At 43.6% G+C, this 23,956-nt stretch overlaps 1 protein-coding gene across 1 annotated transcript; it reads right to left on the bottom strand.

Moving 5' to 3' along the window:
* Positions 1 to 351: 351 nt before the first annotated feature.
* cnn3a (calponin 3, acidic a) lies at positions 352 to 20,989 on the bottom strand. Its single transcript, XM_074622049.1, has 7 exons — positions 20,827 to 20,989; positions 5,906 to 6,027; positions 5,619 to 5,685; positions 5,302 to 5,439; positions 5,091 to 5,207; positions 4,580 to 4,726; positions 352 to 1,362 (listed from the first exon to the last, which is right to left on the bottom strand). The coding sequence occupies exons 1-7, from the start codon at positions 20,881 to 20,883 to the stop codon at positions 1,018 to 1,020; spliced, it is 993 nt and encodes a 330-aa protein (XP_074478150.1). The 5' UTR covers positions 20,884 to 20,989; the 3' UTR covers positions 352 to 1,017.
* Positions 20,990 to 23,956: the final 2,967 nt, after the last annotated feature.

The raw sequence follows: 23,956 nt of genomic DNA, 5'->3' as shown, positions 1-23,956 counted from the left end.
AGTTGGCTGCAATTCCCCTTTGGGATTAATAAAGTACTCATGGAATCAGATATATCAGGCTTTGGATACACAGAGCTGGTTAGTAGGATACATTAATAGTTGGTTTGGCTCTCCACATGAGATTTGTTGACACTTTATCCGTTGAGCCTTTTTCATGATAAACCAAATGACCCTTTAACATTGAGTTAGCCGTAATACGGTCTCTATATTAGGGAATAAAGGGGAATGCAGCATGACTTTAGATGTTCTTCTATGTTAACACATTGAAGCCGTAGCATGAGTGCAGCACCTTCCACTAGAGCAGGACATGTGCTATGTTGGTAACAGTAGTGTGCAGACAAGCTTCCAGAATTGAAGAATTTTAAGGCTTTATTTATAACATACCATTTTCTTTATGAACCATATAACAGTAGACTGTTGGGAGACATTGCAATAAATACAGTTCGGGAATACAAGGGGGAATAATATGAAAATAAAGGTCATGTAATGGAATAAGGAAGTGTGTCTGTAAATACAGTCTGAACAGCCACCATAAGAAAAAACACTATCGAGTGATTAAATGTAGTAAAGAACACCAGCATATCACAGAGTGATGCTGGGTTACAGTGGCTGGATACAGACCGACGGGAGCAGCCTATCGTTGAGCTCCTATCACGCGGATCATCAGCCCAGTTTCAGTCCAGGAACACAAACACTGGACTGCAGCAGCTTCACCTGACGCTACACCACCGGCCCATAAAGTTATCACTACTTCAGTGTTCCACCTTTTAAAAAGTGGGTATTAAAAAAAGGAATGCTCTTAAGCTTAAAACACGTTCATCACTGTATCGTATCATCCTACGCCACTACAGCTCCTCGGCTGCTCACGTCAAAGCGTCTATAAGTGAAGAAGGAAAGCATCATTTCATCGTACGCTTCAAGAAAATAAAAATACTAGTGAGGATGGCAAAAGACTTGCTCTGTTGTGTAGTTGATAAAATACACTAGTTAATACTGCTCTGGAGGTGGAGGTCTCCGCTAATAGTCAATGCCCTGGTCGTTGTAATGGGAGTTGTAGTCGTCATGGTAACCCCCGTGGAACTCGTCCTCCTGGAACTCGGCCTCCTGATAGTCACTGTCGCTGATCTCGGAGCCGTTGGTGCCGGTGCCCTGGCTGCCGTTGGCGTGGACGACCGGCTCCGTCGGGGGGGCGCAGTACTTGGGGTCGTAGACCTGTCGACCCAGGCCGTACACGCTCATGCCCCTCTGGGACGCCACCTTGTTGGTGCCCATCTGGAGGGAGATGGTGGAGTTGTCCAGCGGCTGCTGTGCCACCTTCTGGTCGTAGATGTCTCTGCGGGTACCGGGGGCCGACATGCCCGCCTGCCGGAAACCACAACGCAGCAGAAACTTCACCACATGATGAGGGCAGTACACATACTGGATACTTCCCTTGTATTCAATGCTGTATTTTGTACAAATTCTAGTAAATAAATACATTTCAAGAAAGTTCCAACTACAGAGGAGGGTGTTGCTGCACAGATTGTGGGATTCATGATATTGGGCTATATATGTATGTATATGTGTGTGTGTGTGTGTATATATATATATATATATATATATATATATATATATATATATATATATATATATATATATATATATATATATATATGTATATGTATATATATATATATAGCATTTTGCATTACAAATATTGCAGTGAGCGTTAACGTTAACCACACTTGTGACCACTTTCGGCCAATCACTGCGTACACGGCTGCGCTGTGGCTCATACTCTCACCCAGACACACTCTCAGGTACCAACTGATTTAACGTGAATCGGTACTCGTAGTACCAACGTACTTCGTTCGATACTCTTACGCCCGGGAACGTCAGAAGCGTGTGGCGGCTGTGTGATTCACGCGTCGGGTGTTCACACCAGCTGCGTGTCGGCTGCGTGTCTGCTGCTGCTGTCAGCCCTTTCTTTCTACATAGAGTTTGTCTTTTAATGGCCATTTCATTTCATTATATCATTTATATTTATTTTAGATAGAGAAAGGTTAAGAAACGTGTGGTAATTTGTAAATAATAGTAATAATCCACAATTAAAACTCCGTACTATATTCATTCATGGAGCTCTCCAAGTCACTGCATGTTCTAGAACACTGTCTGGCACATATTTCAGAATAAAAGCCTTGTGTTAACAAATGAAGGAATTCTGTCCACAGAAAAAAAACTCTTGAGGGCTTTTATTTTGAAATGAAAGCAGGAAGTGTTGATTTAAAAAATAAGTCTTTCCTTATTTTTCATCTACCTAACATATTCTACAGATAGACATTGAGACTGTATCTTGCTGGTATGATGTTAATATACAGTCAATAGATAACTTTCACTGTCTGTTGTTGCTGTGAGACGGGCGTGGCACACGCCAATAACAGGCAAGACCTCTATTCTCTAGAAGAGACGTGCGTGGGACGCGTGTCTCACGCGGGAAGTGTGGCTGCTCTAACCTGTTAACACGGACGCCAAAATAAAAAACAGGTAACGCAGCCGCCACGCGCTGCTGACGTTCCTGGTGTGTCCGGGCTTTAAAAGTACAGACTTCGGTACCCAACAGCAGCTGTTGGAAGACTCCGGTGGCGAGCAATGAGTGCACGGGCAGAGTGCACACAGGTAGACAGGCAAGTAGCCCGTCCAATCTTTACATTTGGGTGGAATAAAATGATTGGACAGGTTTATTACAGTCCTGGGACGGCTTCATATATGTTTTTCTTTCGTCAGAGCATTTGATTTACTGATTGCTGTCTGAATGTAAAGAGAATTTCAACAAATGTCTTTGCAGAACATTACCAACCCTAGCTTTAAAGGGTCATTCAGACATCCTAAATCATCATTGCATCATGGGAACTTTGTGAATCGTAACAACATTTCCTAACTTCCCTCTACTTTTTCAGATATCTTGTCTCTGAGGTTTCAGCGTCCGATCCAGTGGGAATTTAGTTTGTGCCGCTCACAGCTTTGAAACATTACATGAACAAACGTCATCAGCAGCATCTCTTTCCCAGAACAGCGGCCCTGTTATGTCACAGTCAGACAGACTTTGGCTCTGTGTGAAAAACCCAGCCAGTCAACAGCCAACAAAGAGGGCTCTGGCTAAAAAAACGCAGGGCTGTCCGCCAAAAAAGTTGAACCTGGCTCAACTCAGCATGATGTGTGGTGTACTCACAACATCATCCGGCAAGTTGCTGCAGTCGCTCATATACAGCACATACTAAATAGAATTGTAAAATCCTACGTGAAATGTTATAAAATGCTGTGCAGTGCTTTGGGTTCTGAAAAGGCTTCATATTTATGGCTCTGTTGCTGCAACTGGACTTCCTGGATCGTATTTCATGTCTCTCAGGCGTCTAAAACAACACGCCTCCACCTCCACAGCTCCTTGCTTTGATTTAACACAGGGCTGATTCCCGTCTGAGCACCCGCTTCCTCCAACTAATCCGCACACAGTATGTCATTTTTCAATGCAAAATCTCAGACAAAGATCTCTCAAATCCTGGAAAAATAAACTAAACAATCCATACAGCTGTTTCATCAGGTTCCTACTGTATACAGGAAGTGGCAGTACTACAGTACCATATGTACTGATTCAGGCAGGATAAAATGACCCAATATAAATACTGCAGTGACATGCTCCAGGATAAAGAACGTGGCTTTATCATTTGAAAAGGGACTGTTTGTAACTTCTTACACGTATAAATCATTGCGTTTGGCTATGCTGTTCAGACTCAGACTCCAACACAAACTACACGGAAGCACCAAAACCGCAAAGTTCTATCTAGTGAAGCCCGTCTTGCAAAACAGTGTTGGCCGCGGTCGGAGGACGCGGGGGAGACCGTAGCTTTGGTCTCCAGGACCGGAGTCTCTGCTGTACTCTGCTCCTCTGCCTGCCTTCACTCACACACCGCGCTCGTTCTCACTCTTTCGCTCCACTGTCACGCGCATGCGGGCACACTCCACACTGCAGAAGAGTTAGTTTAGCTCTGAGAATATCTAGTGAATGTACAGGGGATGTTTGTGCAGAAATAACTGCTGCAGCTCCTCCAGACCAACAGAGGTTTCCCGTGTCTTGTGAAGTGACGGGGCTCCGCAGGTTCCCTGTTCCCTCCGACCGCGGTCGGGAGGCTGAGGCAGGAAAAGCCAACACTAGGATCAGCATTGATTCATGGAGAGACCTTTGTCTGGTCAGCTAACATTACTGCCAAGCAGCTGAAATATAGAGTGATATTGTGCTTTTAGCTGACGTGTGTCTCCTCACTGTTTTGAGCGATGCTCCTTCATGTCTATGTCGAGCGAGAACAAGCGCGAGCAACAGGACGCTGACTTTAGTTGACTTAACGGCCACAGGTGTCGCTGTTAACAAGACATTTCTGATTTTTACAAACAGTCCCTTTAACATGGCAAACTAAGCAGTGTGAACATGGAACTGTGTCTCCGAGCTACTCCGGGCATCTTTCTCATATTCAGTATTAAACAGGTTTGGTCTCCTCGAGGGGATTTACTGAGAATATAAAGATAGAAGAGGAGCGTTTGTTTTTACCTGGCTGGCTCCTTTGTTGGTTCCCATCTGCAGGCTGATGGTGGTCTGGTCGAAGGGTTTGTCGGTCTGGGTCTTTGGATCATACAGATGTCTTCTGGTTCCATAAGCAGTCATTCCAGCCTGACTCGCACACTTGTTTGTCCCCATCTGAGGACAAAGGCAAGTCATGGGATCTCACCAAATCCAATCAGTCTAACTTGTTTAAAGTAACCCTAAAAATCAACCACTGACATTTGAAATGTTATTGAAACTTGAGTCACTTTCAGTGTATCAGTTTTGAAGGAACTGTTTCTTTATTTAAAGGCATTTAAGATGCTTTAAAGAGTCCCACCCTTGTCTTGCAGGAGAAATACGACTCTCTGGGGAAACTGCTGTATCTGTTTATTTCCCCGGCACTAAAGTGGCTATATATAAAGCTACGAACCAAACATCAGCTCTCAGTGACATCAGCCTAAAACTCTACGTTCATGTGTTGGGCCTTAAGAAGCACATAATGACCCGTCACAGTTACCTGCAGTCCAATGACGCACTGACCGGCCTTGATCTTCTCGTCGTCAAAATGTCGAGCCTGTTTGTCTGCATATTTCACCCCGATGTCAAACTTTGAGTCCATACCTTTGGTCTTTGCCTGACAGAGAGGACATGTTGGTCAAATGACCGATTAGATATGTTTCATGTAACAACAGAAAACGTGTTCTCCTCTGTGCTCGGCGTTCACTCACCATGCTGGCCAGTGCGAGCAGTGTGGTCTGGACTTGAGTCATGTTCCCGTTTTCAAACAGGTCATTGGCCTCAAAGATGTCATTGGGCTTTAGGCCATAGGCCAGGATAGCTTTGATGAAATTCCCAAGGTTCTCCAGCTGCAGAGAGCAACGGAAAATAAGAAGAAAAAAAAAGGAGTGATGGGGGGCTGGGACGGGGAGTCCAACAAAACCAGGAGGAAGCAACAACAGCACAAATAAAGCTGTCAGTGAAAAGCAGTTAAAGGAGCCGTAACCAATGAGCTTCTGCACTGTTTCCAGTTGAGAACAGCTCTTACCTTGTGCCAGTTCAGCTGTGAGAGGTTGGTCTTCTTTACTGAACCAAGTTGAATCTTATTAATCAGTCTGAAAGGAAGGCAAACACCACATGTATCAGGGTAGAATGTGATCCATCAACTACGGCAGATACATTTTTAGGACAAATTCTGCCACCACAGATGTTGGACAGATGTTAGACATGTTGCTAAATGTCAGCCTTCACAGAGAGAGACCTCCCTTACTGCTGTAACGTGCTTAGCCATCACTAGCGCTGCATAGATATATAATATATAGAGAGAAAACCTACTCGCAGAGGATGACTCCATCTTTCAGGCCTTTCTGGAAGTTCTCTCCGATAGTCATTCCCGTCACCTCTTCAATCCAGGACCGGAGCTCCTCCTCCTTTTGTGGGTCATATTTCTGAGCAATCTGAAAGATAAAACATCCATCATGTTAAATCTGCATCTAAGAATATCACTAAGAACTAGAACAACTTATTGAGCACAGTTTTTCTTGTTTAGATTGTGTGGATCTGATGTAAAAGAATACATAACAAAATCTATTTCAGTGCCCATAACTGTCATAAACAGAGCTTTTATTTCACCTGAAAGTTTGGTAGAAATGCACAACTGGGATATTTAAGAATAGTGACATTTATTCACAGTGATCGGAGGACAGTGTGGCTGTATCTGCTCAATGTTAGCGGTCCCGGACACCTCGAGGACTTTGTCAATGCACTTTGTACATTGTGATATCAGTATATATTAAGATAAACTAAACCTTTATTAATCAATCCAAAAACTGTTTGTGAATAAAATAGCTATATGGGCATGTATGTTATTGGCTAATCCAGCACATTTTATGGTAGTTTATCACAGCAAAACTCAAATACTACTATAAAGTAGTCCCGTTTATTAGTTTGTAATATTGCTCAATACAACGAGATATACTGTATTAAAATAATTGTGTGACGGTTGATAAATGTATAAATTGTTTACCGCTAGTTAAATATTGAGTTAAATACGCGGGACACTGGCAAGCTTTCGAAGTTCCCACCGGTTACGAACGCAGCATGGTGACACACTGGTCACATCCAGCAGCCTGTACTACTTGGGGATTTAATGTCACTTTCAGGCTGCCCAAGCCAAATGTGTAAGTCTGTCTGACTCCATAGTAGCATGTCTGCGACCAACACAGAATCTCCTACATTCTGACCTATAATTCATGTATGAAGAGTGAAAATTGTGGGAACGAGAGCAAGTTTTCGAGAAGAAATATTTGAATATTTTACAGCTCCTCTCCACTCTGTGACGTGCGATGTCATCCTGAAGTTGACGCTGTCGTATACGAAATTACTCGAATTACTATTTTTGAGAATATCTCCGGAACTTGCAGCTGCTTCGTCACCACTGTAGCTTTCCAACGAGGCGCCGGGTGCGATCGTATTCCTTTCAGATGGTTTGTAATCCAGCTTGGAATAACAGTAACTGTAATAATCCTGTTGGCCTTCTTCCTGCACCGCTGGGTGTAGAGGTCCTCCATGGATGGCAGCTCCGTCCAGCTGATGTGCTGTGCAGTTTTAACCACAACTGTCATACCAGGCGGTGATGCAGCCGGTCAGGAGACTCTCGATGGTGCACCTGTAGAAGTTGAAGAGTATCCTGGAGTCCATGTTGAACCTCCTCAGCCTACGGAGGTAGAAGAGCCGCTGTCTTGCCGTCTTGGTGGTGGTTTCTATGTGATGAGTCCAGGTCAGGTCCTCACTGATGTGAACCCAGAGGAACCTGAAGCGGCCGACTCTCTACTGATGGAGACGGGGGCGTGTCCCTCTCCCCGTCTCTTCCTCTAGTCCACAATCAGCTCCTTTGTTTTACTGACGTTGAGAAGGAGGTTGTTGTCCTGACACCAACATGCCAGAGCTCTGACCTCCTCCCTGTAGGCCGTCTGTGATCGGGCCGATGACGGACATCAAACTTAATGATGGTGTTGGAGCTGTGGGCCGCCACGCAGTCGTGTGTGAACAGGAATTACAGGAGAGGGCTGAGCAGGCAGTCCTGAGGGGCTCCGGTGTTGAGAGTCAGGGTGGAGGACGTGGTGGTGCCTCTCCACACAGCCTGGGGTCTGCCCGTCAGGAAGCTAAGGATCCAATCACAGAGGGCGGTGTTCAGTCCCAGGTTCTCTGAGCTTGATGAAGAGCTTGAAAGGCACCATGGTGTTGAATTCTAAACTATAGTCGATGAACAGCATTCTCTCACACATGTGTTCCTCTGGTCCAGGTGTGAGAGGGCAAAGTGGAGGTTTAGAGCGATGGAGTCACCAGTAGATCTGGTAAACTGAAGTGGGTCCAGTGAGTCAGGAGGTGATGAAGGTTTTGGCACTTCATGATGGTGAAGGTTAGTGCTACTGGGCGGTACTCATTCAGGCATGATTTTTTGGGGACAGGGACAATAGTGGTCTTCTTGAAACATGTGGGGACTAGAGACTGGAGAAACGACATCTTGTCTGTAAAACCATCAGCCAGATGGTCTGCACACACCTGGAGAGCTCGGCCGGAGATACCATCAGCTCCAGGTGCTTTGCGAGGGTTAATCCTCTTAAAAAGGACCTGCATATATTATTAGTGTGTGTGTGTGGGGGGGCTGTACTTCCTCAGCCGTGAAGGTGTTTAGTTCATCTGGTAGAGATGCAGACATTACCTCAGCACTGCTGCTTTTCCTCTTGTAGCCTGATGGATCTTAGTCCAGCCCACATGTCTCTGGTGTTGGAGCAGTGGAGCTGTGGGACGGGTTCAATCTGACTGTACAGTAATCCTCCTCCTGTTAGCTAGCTAGCCAGCTAGCTCCTCCCATGTCTAAACAGTGTGATCAGCCTTTTAGTGTTGGCCGACAGCATAAACATCCCACCGCCACTCCGCAGGGCCAACAGTCCGAGAAGAACCAGCAGACGGAAACCATCTGCTGTCCGTCTCAGAACAGTCCACCCTGATGTCCTGAGGTCTGAGTTGGTCTGATAGCATGTCTCCTCAATATCACAGTGTGTCCTTTTCTCTCCAGTCTCCTGGGGGCTCACTAGTTGTATAATCATTAATCTACTCCATAAAGATTCATTGAGAGTTACTCATTAATAACTAACGGTTCACTAGCAGTTAGTTCCTCATTCTTTCCCCGGTAACTACGCACATTTTTGTCTACCTTAATGTAAAGTGTTCTTTTTATTTACTGTATTGAAAAGGGATCGCTATATTCTGTAGTCGTCAAAATTGATCTTCACACCTGTAGGTTTTTAACTTAATTTAGTTTAGTTCAAAATATAGAGATGAAAAGTACAGTATAAGGATGTGGAAATGTATTTCATAATGAATGAACCATGCAAAAGTGATCATGGCTCACACACACCCCAATATTAAATCAATTGGATGCTTTGAAAGCACAGAAATTACACCGACAATGAATATTAGTTAGTTAGAAAAAACATCTGCCTGATTTAACAAGAACTCCGGTATAAACTAGGCCCACTGCCGGTCTTCTGTCTGAATACAGATACGGATCATTTAGTGGGTTGAACAGCTACAGATAATGACATCTCTGTACATTTACAGGTTGGAGCTAAAGGTGAGATCTTCTCTACTCATAATACTCACAACAGCTGTGTCACTTGTGAGAGCATTAATGTGAGGTGTTGTGTGTGTGGAGTCTGACAACACAGAGGAACTCCACTGGATTGACTAGAGAGAGAGGAGGTTTTCTCTCAGCACTTATTTTAGAGGAAGAGTGCCAACAAGTCTCAGAAAAAAAACGGCATTGGAAAAAGGGATCTAATTCTTTTGATGGGACCATTAAACTGATCTGCTGAGGGAAAAATCTGCAAGGTTACAATCTGAGCCAGCTGGAAGGGAAAACCAGACAACCCCTCCCATTTCATCTCTGTATCCAACAGCATTTCCTGATGACATCACAGAACTGCAGCTCTTGTGGGATGTTCCCGGTCTGCAGTGGTCAGGACCTACTAAAAGTGGTCCCAGAAGGAAAACCGATCCAATGGAAGAGCTACTGGAGCAACAAAGTTAAAGAGTTAAGAGAAAAAGTGAATGCTGGTTCTGATAGAAAGGTGTCAGAACATAGAGTGAGGAGCAGTTTGTTGCGTATGGGGCTGTGTAGCTGCAGACCGGTCAGGGTGCCCGTGCTGACCCGTGTCCACCGCCAAAAGCACCTACAATGGGCACGTGAGCGTCAGAACTCGACCACGGAGCGATGGAAGAAGGTGGCCCGGTCTGATGAATTTTCTTTTAAATCATGTGGATGGAAACGAGTCGGAGGTGTTGACTCGGCCTCCAAACTCTCCAGATCTCAATCCGATGGAGCATCTGTGGGATGTGCTGGACGAACAAGTCCGATCCACGGAGGCCCCACCCCACATCGCAACATATACAGGACTTAAAGGATCTGCTACAGACGGCTTGGTGCCAGATACCACAGCAGACCTTCAGAGGTCTAGCGAACGCCATGCCTCAACAGGTCAGGGCTGTTTTGGCAGCAAAAGGGGGACCTACTCAATATTAGGCAGGTGGTCATCATGTTATGGCTGATCGGTGTACATTTATATATATTTATATTCCCCCACCATAAGTGGTCTCTCTCACTTTATATACTACGTAACAAGCTCTGAAGTTCCGTCACTACACCTTCATGCAGGCGTGGAATATTTACGTCTCGGCGACACAAAACGTGACACTGACAAGATGCCTTCCGGTGGACAGGCGGGTCTACTACACGGTTTGCCGTGAGACTTCTGATATCGGCTTACTGATTAAACACATCACTTAAAATGATTATCACATCATTAATTATTATAATAATAAGGGAGGGGTTTACTCAGGCCTGTATTATATTAACCCAGGCTGACCAATAGCTGCAGATCTACCAACCAATCAGCAGTGATTGTTCTACAGTAACTGATAGGTCACCACAGCCGTTTTGACAGATGATGTCGCGTTGCAGTACAAATTGAGCCGAGTTCAACCTCTCTGAACGAACCACCTTACATTTTCTTTGCCGGAGGCCTCTGTGTGCATCACCGGACCAGCGCCATAAAAGTGTTATCTTCCTGGAGCTGAATGGCCTCGGGAGGAGAATATCTGCTATATGTCTGCTGTATGCTTCCATCAGTGGGAGGGAACGTTTAAACAACAACTGACCTGGTGACGAGTACCAGGCAGCTTTAACAGACTCCGAGTCTCAGCCTGAACTCTGAGTTGACTAATCCCGAGGAGGGAAACTGCTGATCAGAGTCAGTTCAGTCACTCTGAGGAGGTTGAACCTGAACATAAAAAGCCATCATCAATGGAGCTCTGATACTACGAGTCACCATGGCAACAGGTAGATAAAGAGCCTCAATTTAATCCAGTCGACGTAGAGATATTAATGCATGCATCTATCTTTAAAAAAAACATCCTGAGTCAGAGCGGGGAAAAGTGTCAGTCATATAATACAGTTTAATTCCGTGTTGTCCATTAATTCATCTTTTACCAGACTTACATTTCCTTAATGGATGATGAAGTGGTGGAATACATTTTAAATAGATTTGTTCGGCTTTAATCTGACGAGACAAAAAACAGAGGAGCAGCAACTGAAGATGAAAAATATAAAATAAATAGATCAATAAACTCACAGTCTGATCCAGTAATAATGTGTTTGGTGATTTAAAGGGTAAATAGAGTAGATGTTAAATAGTAGACATCTATTTGGATCTTGGCTCAACAGCATTCAGTGATTTTATTTCAGCTACTTCAACAGATGGAGTCAATTTAAACACAGTCAGTGAAATGCTGTTAAAAGAGGTTATATTCCGAGCTGACGGTGACTTGATGCTGTGTGGTATTTGAATGTGAAATGACTGACAGCACATAAAGGCGATAACTTGAGATAGTCTAGAGTACAAACTGTATAATGTGTTTAGATTGTGACGTACAGTAAACCTCAGAGACTGAATGAATGAGGAAATAAACCAGCGTGTCTGGCTCTGTCAGAGGGAGGAGACGGAGAGAAACTCCAGGTTAGGTTAACCATACCAGGATAACTGACCCAGAGATTAACCTCTCGTTGTTTCTCTCATCTCAGGGTTAAAAAACTCAGTTTAAAAAAAAGGTTTTTCATGGGTAATCTGTGCTAATGTTGTTCCGTAATGACTCTGGAGGTAACGAGGATGTCCTGTTAGCCAGCAGCCACGATAGCTGAATGGAAAGCACTCGGAGAGATGGACAGGTGGTGTTCGACAAAGGTTTGACAAACCTTTATAGAGAAAGAGAGCCAGTACTGACTGTAAACATACAGTGTGCTACCCGGGCTAGAAAAACACCGTGATGCCAGATGAGCAGAGTGAAAGGTGAAAGGCGGAGGGCTGATGGGGTCCTCATCGAGGGGTTTCCACTGAAGGGATTTCAGGAATGTGATGAATGCAGCTCAGAGAGGAGCACGGACTACTGATCACACCAGATGGGCCCCCAAGCTGACCTCCTCCTTTTATCTGTGTGCTCTCTCTCTCTCTGACAAGAGGAGCTTTCACTGCAGTGAACTGGGCCTAGGTGACTGCAGTTATAACACAATCATTACACTTTACAGGTGGATTTAGAGTACAGACGCCTCTGAATGGAAAAGAGGAATATAAATCTGTAAATCCAGAAGTCTGTCAGGTAAATGTATCCAGCTGTGAGCGGTCTGCGGTACTTTAAATAGAAGATAAAAAGGACAAAAGTAAAGCACAAAAGTAGCAGCAGCAGAGTCTGACTGTGACCTACAATTACTGACAAGTCCATTATCAAAACTGTATCGCAAATCCCATCAATCCAGCACATGATGTCACCTTACAAACAACAGCAGTTGAGAACACAGTCCAACCACAAAGTCCATTGAACTCTGGAGCTTTTGATCATTATCACGTGAACTTCATCAATAGATGTTTACCAACTTTACATGAAATTGTAGATGTCCAGGTTTTTTTCCCCAGAGCAGCTACTAAATGGACTTTGTGGTGAAACGTGGGGTTTTCAGCTGTTTCCAAGGTGAAGAACAAACTTTGAATCTCAGCTCTCAGGCCAACGTGGACACGAGGTTCTTAAAGGAAAATAAAGGGGACATTTAAAACACCTTCATTCCCATGAGATTGTATTCCCAACAATCTACGTGCTTGTTCCAGTTGAGACACATTTCTGTGTTACAAAAGACATTAAATCACCATAAATAACAAGTAGAAAAGCTGTCACACTGCTCACTAGTTCAAGACAGTATAATGTAGCATGTAGCATTGTTGATCTGCAGTTCTTCCACATACAGTTAAACAAAATGAAAGAGGTTTTCCTCTGATACAAGCAGGATTGGGCGATGTGACGAGATTATCGTTCAACTTTTTGGTCGGCCACGATGATGGTCCTCACCTGTCCACCATAACAAGATGATATTCAATTATGCAACACCGGTTATGAATTTGGCCCTATATTCAGTCTCTCTCTCTTTCTCTGTGCTTCACCGCATTGTTGAACATGTAGCATACATCTGACGCTGTAGCCTACGTAATGACCCATGTAGTCCTACCTCCAGCAGGATAGATGTCCACTCTCATTAGCAAAAAGAATGCAAATGTCCCTGTTTGGCGATTCTTTGGTTTTAAACAACTGAAAAAGGAGAACCAGACAACGTGAACCAAGTGATTTGTAAGCTGTGTGCAACAAACAAGTCAGGGCTAAAGATGTAAACACCACAAATCTCCAGACCAAAACTCCTCCCACGGCACAAAGACAACAACATATGAACGTGAAAGTCAACATTGGCGAGACTGTACGAGGGCAGTCACCAGGTACATTGGAAAACAAGGATGCACCGATACCATTCTTCAGACCGAGTACGAGTACAAGTACTTACATTTGGGTACTCGCCGATGCCGAGTACTGATACGAGTACTTCTCTGTGCCAAAAGACCCTCGTTAACAGCCAGCTGGAGGGTGTGAGTGACACACGGCAGGCTGGGGAGTCCGCATACGAGGTGGTGCGCCGCGACCGGCTCTAGGTCGGCTTGGAAAGGCTCGGGGCGAATGTGCTTCCCGGGGCAGTGGCCAAAGTGTCACCGGGATGGACTGTCCTTAGTGCGCCCCAACCACGTCATGCCTCCAGGGCGGGGCTCGGCCCACTTAAAAGGCGGAAGGGGTCTGCGGCGATGTAGGCTACCCACCCGACCCGTTGCGAAACACGGACTAAAGAGTCTAACGCATGCGAAAGTCAGAGGGTGCAAGCAAAACCCTGTGGCGCAACGAAAGTGAGGGCTGGCGTGCGCCGGCTGAGGTGGGATCCCAGCCCCGCGGGGTCGGGCGCACCACTGGCCCGTCTCGCCCGCACCGTCGGGGAGGTGGAGCGTGAGCGCGTGCGATAGGACCCGAAAGATGGTCACGCTGCCGTAAAGGGGTATCGGGGCTGTTGTATTGGAGCCGTTTTGCGAGTACGAGTACATGAACACAGTATCGGACCCGATACCCGATACTGGTATCGGTGCATCCCTATTGGAAAATAAATGGTTTCTATCTGTTAAAAGCCAGTTTCAAGGAAATGGTGAATACATTAGATCGCCAATATGACTTACCAAGCCTCGTCAGTCATTTAAAATGTAAATTAACCTATCAAACAGACTTTTCACTATTCACTCAGTTCTTATGATAAATTTCTCATGTTGGAAATTGCGTGGACTTGCTGAGTGACGATGTTTCGGGATGTCAATCAATCACGCCACACATCGTACTTTAGTTTAATTAACTTAGTTCACAGAAGAGCTGTTAAAGGTAAATATCAGCCAAAATAAAAAGTCTTTCTTTACGAGTCATACAAAGTCATATATTATAATTCAGGAGCATCTTCTCTGTGACGTGGATCCCAGATCTGTTAAACTGAGGAATATGTTAATGGAATCTGGCAGTCAGGGTACTCTAAGAACTCCAGTGTGTATTTTTGGACCAATGAGCCAGTCCCTGATGTGGGTGACATTATTGGTTGCATGTGAGGCGTCTCAGGGAAGATACGGGTCACTTCAGACATGAAGGTGAACAGTCTAGACAGAAGGAAATCAGAACTGAGCATTAAGCCCTGTAATGTGATTGTAGCTTTAGATTCTCAGGGCTGTGACACAGCACTGGTCTTTGGTCCTTATCGAGTCCCAACACTTTGTTAGCATTACAGTGAAACTTCGTGTGTCATCCACAGGACTCCCTGCTGCTCTGAGTGAAGTCACTGTTTTAAGTCATTAAGGTGAAAAGGGAAATCAGCAGTGGTGGAAGTAGCAATTCTACAGTGTAAAAATACTCTGTTACAAGTAAAAGACCTGCATTCAAAAGTAGCCTTTTAGCATCAAAATATACTTCAAATACCAAAAGTAAAAGTACTCATTGTGGAGAGCGGCCCATTTCAGAATCATACGTTATATTATTGACTTATAATTATTGATGCGTTTATGTGTACATCATAGTCATGTTGCAGCTGGTAAAGGTGGAGCTCATTTTCATTACTTTATACGGTATACTACTGTGCTTGGTGGCCTATATTATATATATTGATACAAAATATAAATAAGCAAAGTAACTAAAGCTTTAAAATATGTACTGTAATATGTAGTGAGGTGAAAAGTACAATATTTGCCTCTGAGATGCAGTAGAAGTAGCCTATAAAGTAGCATCAAATGGGAATACTAAGTTAAGTAAGTACATCAAAAGCGGCTGGGATCCGCCCGGCTTTCAGCTGCCGTTCGGCTGGAACTAAGCTGGGGGAGGGGAAATTCTAGGTGGCTGCATGAGAAAACAGTCATATACATAGAATATATCCATGTTTATTAAACACGTCACACTACAGTTGTAGCTTGTTGTAGCTACTAAAGTTATTAAACTTGTTTTTCACAAGCTGCTCGATCCAAATACTGATGCAAAAATATGAAATTGCTTAAATTATTGATGTGATATAAATGAAACTAGGAGAACATGACTCCTGAAACTGATGTGACATGATCAGCTAATAGCTTTTAAAATATTGACTTTAATAATAATTTAAAATGGTACCAGTTTTTCTTACCTCAACATATACCTTCATACTTTGAACAGTGACTTCCAGGACAGTAGGTTTACTAACTAGGCTACACAACTTGGTTCCATCTTCTTATTTCTGACCAAAGAGCTCATTTCTAATAAATGCCAGTTCTACTACTGAAAGTATTTTCCAATGGATGACATAGTGTTTAAATGATAACTACACATTAAAACCTCCCTCCCAACCATGGATGAATGAAGGAGAACTGTGTTAAAAAGTTGGACTCTGGACTTCAGGGAAATAGCGAGTGAGGAGTCGACATGTTTGCCTCCTGTTACCACACTTTTAAACTTCATCATTTAAAACACTTTAACATGTCTCTCTAACATTTTGCAACTTCATCATGAAACAGTTGAGTGAGCCTCACAAATAAACGGCGTCTAAATCCACAAAACAGACTAACAAAGAGCCGCTAGCAACATTGATGTGGCCGCTAGCAACATTGATGTGGCCGCGTCGGCCAGCTTGAACCACGAGGCGGCTCACCGGTAGACTTAAATACGGCCATCTCCGTCCTCCAGTCTAAAACTGATCTGGTGCCAGCGACTGTGTCCAACCATGGGCAGGTACTAGGGATGCACGATACCACTTTTTTTCAGACCGAGTAAAAGTACAAGTACTTACATTTGGGTACTCGCCGATACCGAGTACAGATACGAGTATTTCTCTGTGCCAAAAGACCCTCGTTAACAGCCAGCTGGAGGGTGTGAGCGACACACGACAGGCTGGGGAGTCCCGCATACGAGGCGGTGCGCCGAGACCGGCTCTAGGTAGACTTGGGAAGGCTCGGGGCGAAGGTGGCTCGGGGCCGCAGCTTTACTGCGCTCCCAGTCCGGACCTCACCGCACTGTGGACAAAGGGCTCGCTGCGCCTTCTCCCGCCGGGTCGGGGCCCCCTGCTCCCGGTGCGACTGTCGACCGGGGCGGACGGTCTTCAGTGCGCCCCAACCGCGTTGTGCTGCCAAGGTTGGGCCCGGCCCACGTAAAAGGCGCCAGGGGTCTGCGGCGATGTCTCCAACCCACCCGACCCGTCTTGAAACACGGACCAAGGAGTCTAACGCACACGGGAGTCAGAGGGTGCAAGCAAAACCCTGTGGCGCAATGAAAGTGTGCCGGCTGAGGTGGGATCCCGGCCCAGCAGGGTCGGGCGCACTGTCGGGGAGGTGGAGCACGAGGACCCGAAAGATGGTGACGGGAGGTTAATGTCACGCTGCCGTAAAGTGGTATCGGTGCCGTTGTATCGGAGCCACTTTGCGAGTACGAGTAAACAAGCACAGTATCGGACCCGATACCCGATACTGGTATCGGTGCATCCATAGCAGGTACCCGTGGATCGGGGTTACACCGGTTGGTGGCTGCGCCTGCTTGACACTCACTGCTACCATCTTTATTATCAGCCCATATTTTATTAACATTACCATCACTGCTATTATTAACAGTAGTAGTCATACTTCTATTATTATTTCTGCTATCCCTCCCTTCCTTTAGTCTGACACATTATAGAGGCATTTAGTAAACTCTCTGGTTGTAAACTTAAACTCTGGAAAAGTGAATATCTCCGTATTATTAACTCCCTCTGTGAAAACGTTCCCCAGGCTCTCCTTCCTTTTAGAAATGCCACATAAGTATTCAGAGACCTCGGAATCATTTACAGTCTTTGATCAAACTTTATGCTAGTTGTTGGAAAGCTACTGCAGTGCAAGATTTAACACAGTCCATTCACCAACGCAAGACTAGCCAAGATAAACCCTGACAGAAGTGATCCATTCAACAGATGTAAACAATCACCCCCCGACTATATGCACATGTTTTGGTCATGCTCACAGTTATCACTTTTGGCCTGCAATGTTTGATGCACTTAGTGGGGTCTTGGGTAAAGTAGCAGACCCCGACCCCCTCACTGCAGCTCACTGCAGCTGAACTGAACTTTCAAATCAGAGCAGACACAAGCTAGTTTAGAGAAGAAAAAGTGTATTCAGAGTTTCCCCTGTATGCATTCAACAGCGGTACGGCGTCGCTGCAACATGAAAATCTCCACAAACACAATAAAGTTGCTATCTCTACTTTAAGCAGCCAGAGTTGGAGACGAGCAAGGGTCATACATTTAGCATTGCATAACATTGACACCGTTTCCGACGCTCTACCCAAAACTATTAAATTCCACACTGTGCCAACTCACACACACCCAAAGCAATGAGTTCACCACAACGTTTCATAAATCTGCTGTCAAAGTTTTTAGGGATGGACCCGAGTATTCTTGGGATTCATTCCTTGGCTAGGTATAGATAGATATGTATGGCCCGAGCACTGAAAAACGTTGTGCAGCAAAGGCCTTTTTGAAACTGAAGGAATTATTATCGGGCCTATTATTCCTAAAATGAATCATATTTTTGAGGGGCTTACAATGCTCAAAAAAGTTGTGTCAGACGTGGCGAAAATGTACATGTGATACGGGCCAAACTTCTTAATGTTGGTTAAACGGTTAATTATTATCATCCCTAATCATGATCTCAATATTGATCAAAATAATCGTGATTATAATTTTGCCCATAATCATGCAGCCATATTTCTTATGTACATGTCCCAAATATAAAGACATAAGAATAAAATATTTCCAGAAATTTGAAAAAGCTATACCTGGTTTCACTCTGAGGACACAAAGTTTTCTGTTTGTTGGGGGAACATAAAAGTATGGCATGGCTAGCAGCTAAATATGTCTTCTCCTGCCAAAGTATGTAGAGAAAACACATGTCATATTTGATATAATAAATAATATGTATAGCCTTATTGATCTTCTAGACACATATTACTATATTGAAGGACAGTATTTGTTTGTTATCTTCATGATCACAATTATCCTATGTTTACTTTCATTATTATCAGATGTATGGATTCTTTCTTATTTCCTTCTTGGTTTTTTTCCCTATGCTTCAGCAACACAGATGTATTGATTTGTCATTTGAAATTAAAATGCTAAAATAGTTTGCCAAATGTTTGCGGCTGTTAATATACCTGGGTTTCCCAGCTTTGAATATTCGTTGTGATTACTACCAAAGCTCTGGTGCCCAAAAAAATGGCATTCGGGACCCGAAAAGCCCTAAAAATGTCCCCACTTGTGGTCCCACGGTGGAAACGTCGGTAGCAAACAATGGATCAAATTCCCGGTTTATTAATGAATGTTAGGCCTGTGCCTAGATAGGGTGGGTTTTTATAGGCTATATTTTCTGTTATGATATGATCAGCTGAACTACATTTGTTTGTATCGTTTGTTTATAACATCATACGCCAACAAGAACCTATGTGATTATGTTGACAGCGCAACAAAATGTAATTTGAGACTTGCAGATTTGTAACTGAAGTACAATCTTGAATCAGTCTGCACTTACAACAACAATCTTCCCTTTACTGTAGCACTGACAGCAGATATGATGTTCCTTATGATGGATCATCACAAATCATATCTCAATACCAGTCAAAATAAACACAATTATGTATGTATTTTTTTAATCATTCAGCCATTGAAGTGATGGATTTGAAAATAACAGAAATTACAGTATGGTTTAAAATGAACATTGATTTAAGTAGCTAAACTGTATCATCGTCCTTCTTTTAGTTCTCTTCAGATAAGCTTCTCTAGGCAGAGCTGTGTCTCTATAATGTAGATTTATGTAGCCTAATGTAGCCTAATATAGCCCCATGTGATCAACATGCACTAATGTACAGAGATCTTCTGATGATAACATCCTACTACCAACAATCTGTCTAGTCCAGGGGTCAGCAACCTGTGGCTCTTTACCTCCTCTCCAGTGGCTCCCGGTGGATTTTTAAAAATGGAAATGAATAACATCATCATTGTTGTAGGTCTATGGTACAACGGTAAAACGGAGTATTAGGGCCACATTGAGGATAAAAAAATAAATCTTGAGATTAAGAGAATAAAGTCATAATATTATAGAGTTGTAATTTTACGTGTTTTCTTTTTTTCCCGTAAAGTTATTACTTTATTCTCATACGACTTTTTTTTTCTCGTAAAGTTATGACTTTATTCTCGTAATATTATGACTTTATTCTGGAAATCTCAGATGTTTTTTCCCTCAATGTGGCCCTAATACTCTGTAGTACATTTGCACTTTGGCCCTCACTGCATTAGACTGATATACTATATACTTTGACTATAAACTGTGTTACCTTCATCACAATGCTCAAATGTTTTGCGGCACCAGACAGATTTTTTCTTTTGCCTAAAATGTCTCTTTTGATAGTAAAGGTTGCTGACCCCTGATCTAGAATAACTCTGATAGACACTTTTCATTTCATCTTTCTTTATTATAAAGAATAAAACTGTTTTACAGTGTGGCCTCCTGTTGCACTGCTGCATATTTTCCCTAACTAGTGTTTTTAATAATAGAAAGGCCTCTCATCATCATCATCATCACCATCATCATCATCACACTACTGCTGGTGGCAAACTTCTAAAACTACGCAGAGAACAGAGAGAGTTCATCCATCCAGCTGGTCCGGCTCCTCCCTGCACAACAACACATCCTATCTGGTTTATATCACATTAAAGATGATTTACAATGAAACACACGGTGCATCAGATCACCAGCTGGAACTCCGTGAGTGTAGTTGAACAGTGCTGCCTGCAGTGATCCATCCAGCCCAGAAACAAAGAGTGATGTCAGCCTGTTTCCAGGCTGAGGCCTGCTGGCTGCAGTCAGTCAGTCAGTCCTCACCGTGGAGCTGCTCGGTGAGGCCTGCTGGATGCAGTCAGTCAGTCAGTAAGTCCTCACCGTGGAGCTGCTCGGTGAGCTCGTCTCCAGACCGACACACGGTCACAGTTTAGCCTGAATCCTGCGCTAACATCGAGCGTGTCTTTCTTCCAACTTTGTTGGTGTGAATTGAAACTTTTACGGGTTCTAGTTGATGTTTAATCAGCTCTCAGTGTGTCGCAGAGGACTGACCAGCTCTCAGCAAACTTTAAGCAGCCTTAGCTGCTAATAAAGGGACATTAAAGACACTTAAAGTGGGTGTCTCTGGAGACTGTGCGTCTCTGGAGCAGCACGGAGCCTTTGTTAACTTTTTCCCTCAGAAAAAAAATTAAACTTTGTACTCACTTTGCTCCTGACTTCAGCAGATAGTCCATAAGATGGTCCTTTATTAAAATGGGTCATCTTCTTGGTTGAGTATCCTCAGAGAACCCGGACCAGGACCAGGACCAGGAGGACTAGTATTCCGTGAGAGAACCACCAGAGACTGGTGGAGACTGGAGTCTGGACTATCTGGAGGACTCAGATTGCAGAAAACATCCAATGATTGACGGGGGGGCAGCAGCCAATCAGATCCTCCGGTTCCTCCAGGCTCCGCCCCCTGGTGCTGTTAAACTAGGCTGTGGGTCAGGCTCTACTGCAGCTCTCTAGCACAATACAACTATCACTGACACACAGGTACTGAGTGTTGTTCAGGTACAACACTGACTGCTGACTTCACTTTGTTCTTGGTCTTTCATTTCAGGGTCACATCCATATCACATTATTTCTAGATGAATATTTCATTGAAGTCAGTGGAATGAGGTGCAGGCTGCATGATGAGCTCGGAGGGAGATACTTATTCTAATTGTTTGCATAACAAGTGTTTGACTATGATTGTGAGACAGGCTGCAGGTAGAGGTTCAGTCACGGTGACTGGATAAAGTCTTTAGCAATGTAAACCAGTAAGATTCAGAATTATGGCAGCTATAAAATATTTCATTTAAATGAAATATGACCATCACTGTGAGGCCCGCGCCCCATTGGGATCATATTGTCTTCATTTTTTCATTTGTTTTGTTTGTGTTTTGGAGTCTGTACATATATATGCCATAATATAGTATATATATATACACAATATTATGGCATGCCATAAAATATATATATATATATAAAAAAATATATATATACATATATAAATATATATATATATAAAAAATATATATATATAAATATTATGGCATGCCATAAAATATATATATATATATTAAAATATATATTACAACATATAACAAATATATATATATATATATATATATATATATAAATGTATATATATATACAGTATATTCTATAACTCTGGACTTATCATCTCCAAGGGTCTGAACCGATGTTGCTCTTTCTGATCATTCCTGTGTTTTCTCAGAGAGCTCTATCTCTGTTCAAACAGAAGTCATCACAGAACAGTATTTCACTGAAAACACCAGTGAAACGTTTTATTCAGGTTCCCTCTTCCTCTCCTCTCCTGGGTCTCAGTCAATGAGCTCGTAGATCATTTCAATTCTAAAATTACAAATGTTACTGATGCTGCTGCACCCACTGAGGCGGTGGATGCTGTCTCTGGTGAGAGGGGACCTCCATGGTCAAATGCCACGCTGGTAAGAACAGAAAAACACAGGTGGCGAAAAGCAAATCTCCAGCTTCATTATGACATCTATAAAGAGAGACTTTGCATTTATATTATTTGGAACTGAGATACAAAAGGCGGTCCTTTCTTCTCTGACATCACCACCACAAACTGTAATAATGCACGTGTCTTGTTTGTTATTGTTGACAGACTAATACCCCTTTCACACCGAGGACTCAACCAGGGTTGAACCAGGGTTGGTTGTGTGTATGAAAGGGTTAACCCAGACCCAGGTCGAGAGGTGGGTCAGACCAGGGTCGCTAACAACCGGGGCAGGACAAACCTATTCAGCTGCAAATGAGAACAAAAAAATGATGTGCAGAGAACAGACGGGATCATTGCAGTGTGTAGAACTGGATCAGCATCCTGAGGCAGGTTGAACTTCCTGAGCTGGAGCAGGAAGTACATCCTCTGCTGGGCCTTTTTCTTGATGGTGTCGATGTTGGAGGTCCACTTGAGGTCCTGGGAGATGGTGGATCCCAGAAACTTAAAGACTTCCACAGCAGACACAGTGTTGTTCAGAATGGTGATGGGGGGGGGGCAATGTAGGGGGGTTTTAGGAGCGTTCAGCTCCAGGTTGTTCTGACCACACCAGAGGTGCCAGCTGGTCAACCTCCCGTCTGTATGCAGACTTGTCACCGTCCCGGATGAGGCCGATGACTGTTGTGTCATCAGAGTTTATCAGACGGGTCTCCTGAGGTGCAGTCGTTGGTGTAGACCAGGGGTCAGCAACCTGCGGCTCGGGAGCCACATCTCTTTAGCCCCTCTCCAGCGGCTCCCCGTGGATTTTTAAAAATGGAAATGAATAACTGTTTTTTTTGTTAACATTTTTATTTTTATTTATCATTGTTGACAGAGTATTAGGGCCACATTGAGGGAAAAAAAAAATCTGAGATTTAGAGAATAAAGTCATAATATTATAAAGTAATTTTATGTGTTATTTTCTTCTCGTATTTCTCATAAAGTTATGACTATATTCTCTAAATATTCCGACTTTTCTCGTAAAGTTATGACTTTTTTCTCATTATATTTTGACTTTATTCTCGTAATATTATGACTTTTTTTCTTAGACATATACTATATACTTAGACTATAAACTGTGTTACCTTCATCACAATGATCAAATGTTTTGCAGCTTCAGACAAATTTTTTATTTTTATTTTTGCCTAAAATGTCTCTTTTGATGGGGGGGGGGGGGGCCGGCGCTGATGGTCCAGGTGCTGGATGTGATTTTCCCCGCCCTCACCTACTGCCTCCGGTCTGTCAGGAGGTTTGTGATGAGCTGGGGAGGCAAACTACACGGGGTCCAGCGGGGGTCCTGTGACGTCCTTCAGGTGGGTCAACACCAGTCTCTCAAAGGATGTCATGACCACAGACGTCAGGGCGACGGGCCTGTGGTCATTTAGTGATGGAGGGTTTCTTTGGGAATCGGGGTGATTGTGGAGCGTTTGAAGCAGCTCCAGTGATCTGTTGAAGGTCTGCGTGAAGACGGAGGTCAGCTGGTCAGACAGGAGGGAGACACGCCGTCTGAGCCTGCAGCCTATCTGTGTGTTAACACGTCGCACATCTTAAGGTGTAGAAAATCTACCTGTTGTGTTCATGTGTTCAAATCTGTCAGACTCTACGTGTTAATAAACACTAAATCTCTACGTCGTTATTTAAATGGTCTTCCAGAACTATGAAATTGTCCTCCTTTTTAAGATGGTATTCTTGGTTTTCTTTTTAATAAGAGAAGTGTATGTTGTTCTATGTAACATCAAGTATACGGCGCTGTAAGACACAACTATTAAAAACAACATATTAACATCACTC

This window comes from Sebastes fasciatus, chromosome 21, assembly GCF_043250625.1.
Source record: "Sebastes fasciatus isolate fSebFas1 chromosome 21, fSebFas1.pri, whole genome shotgun sequence".
NCBI classification, from domain to species: domain Eukaryota; kingdom Metazoa; phylum Chordata; class Actinopteri; order Perciformes; family Sebastidae; genus Sebastes; species Sebastes fasciatus.
This window is presented reverse-complemented; position numbering and strand designations above follow the sequence as displayed.

Bases quoted from the DNA above. Each gene is read 5' to 3' on its own strand.
- cnn3a (XM_074622049.1), bottom strand. From the start codon at position 20,883: ATGACCCATTTTAATAAAGGACCATCTTATGGACTATCTGCTGAAGTC. The intron at 6,028-20,826 runs GTGAGTACAAAG...TTTATCTTTCAG, and splicing joins CTGCTGAAGTCAGGAGCAAA to ATTGCTCAGAAATATGACCC. The intron at 5,208-5,301 runs GTGAGTGAACGC...CCTCTCTGTCAG, and splicing joins TGCTCGCACTGGCCAGCATG to GCAAAGACCAAAGGTATGGA.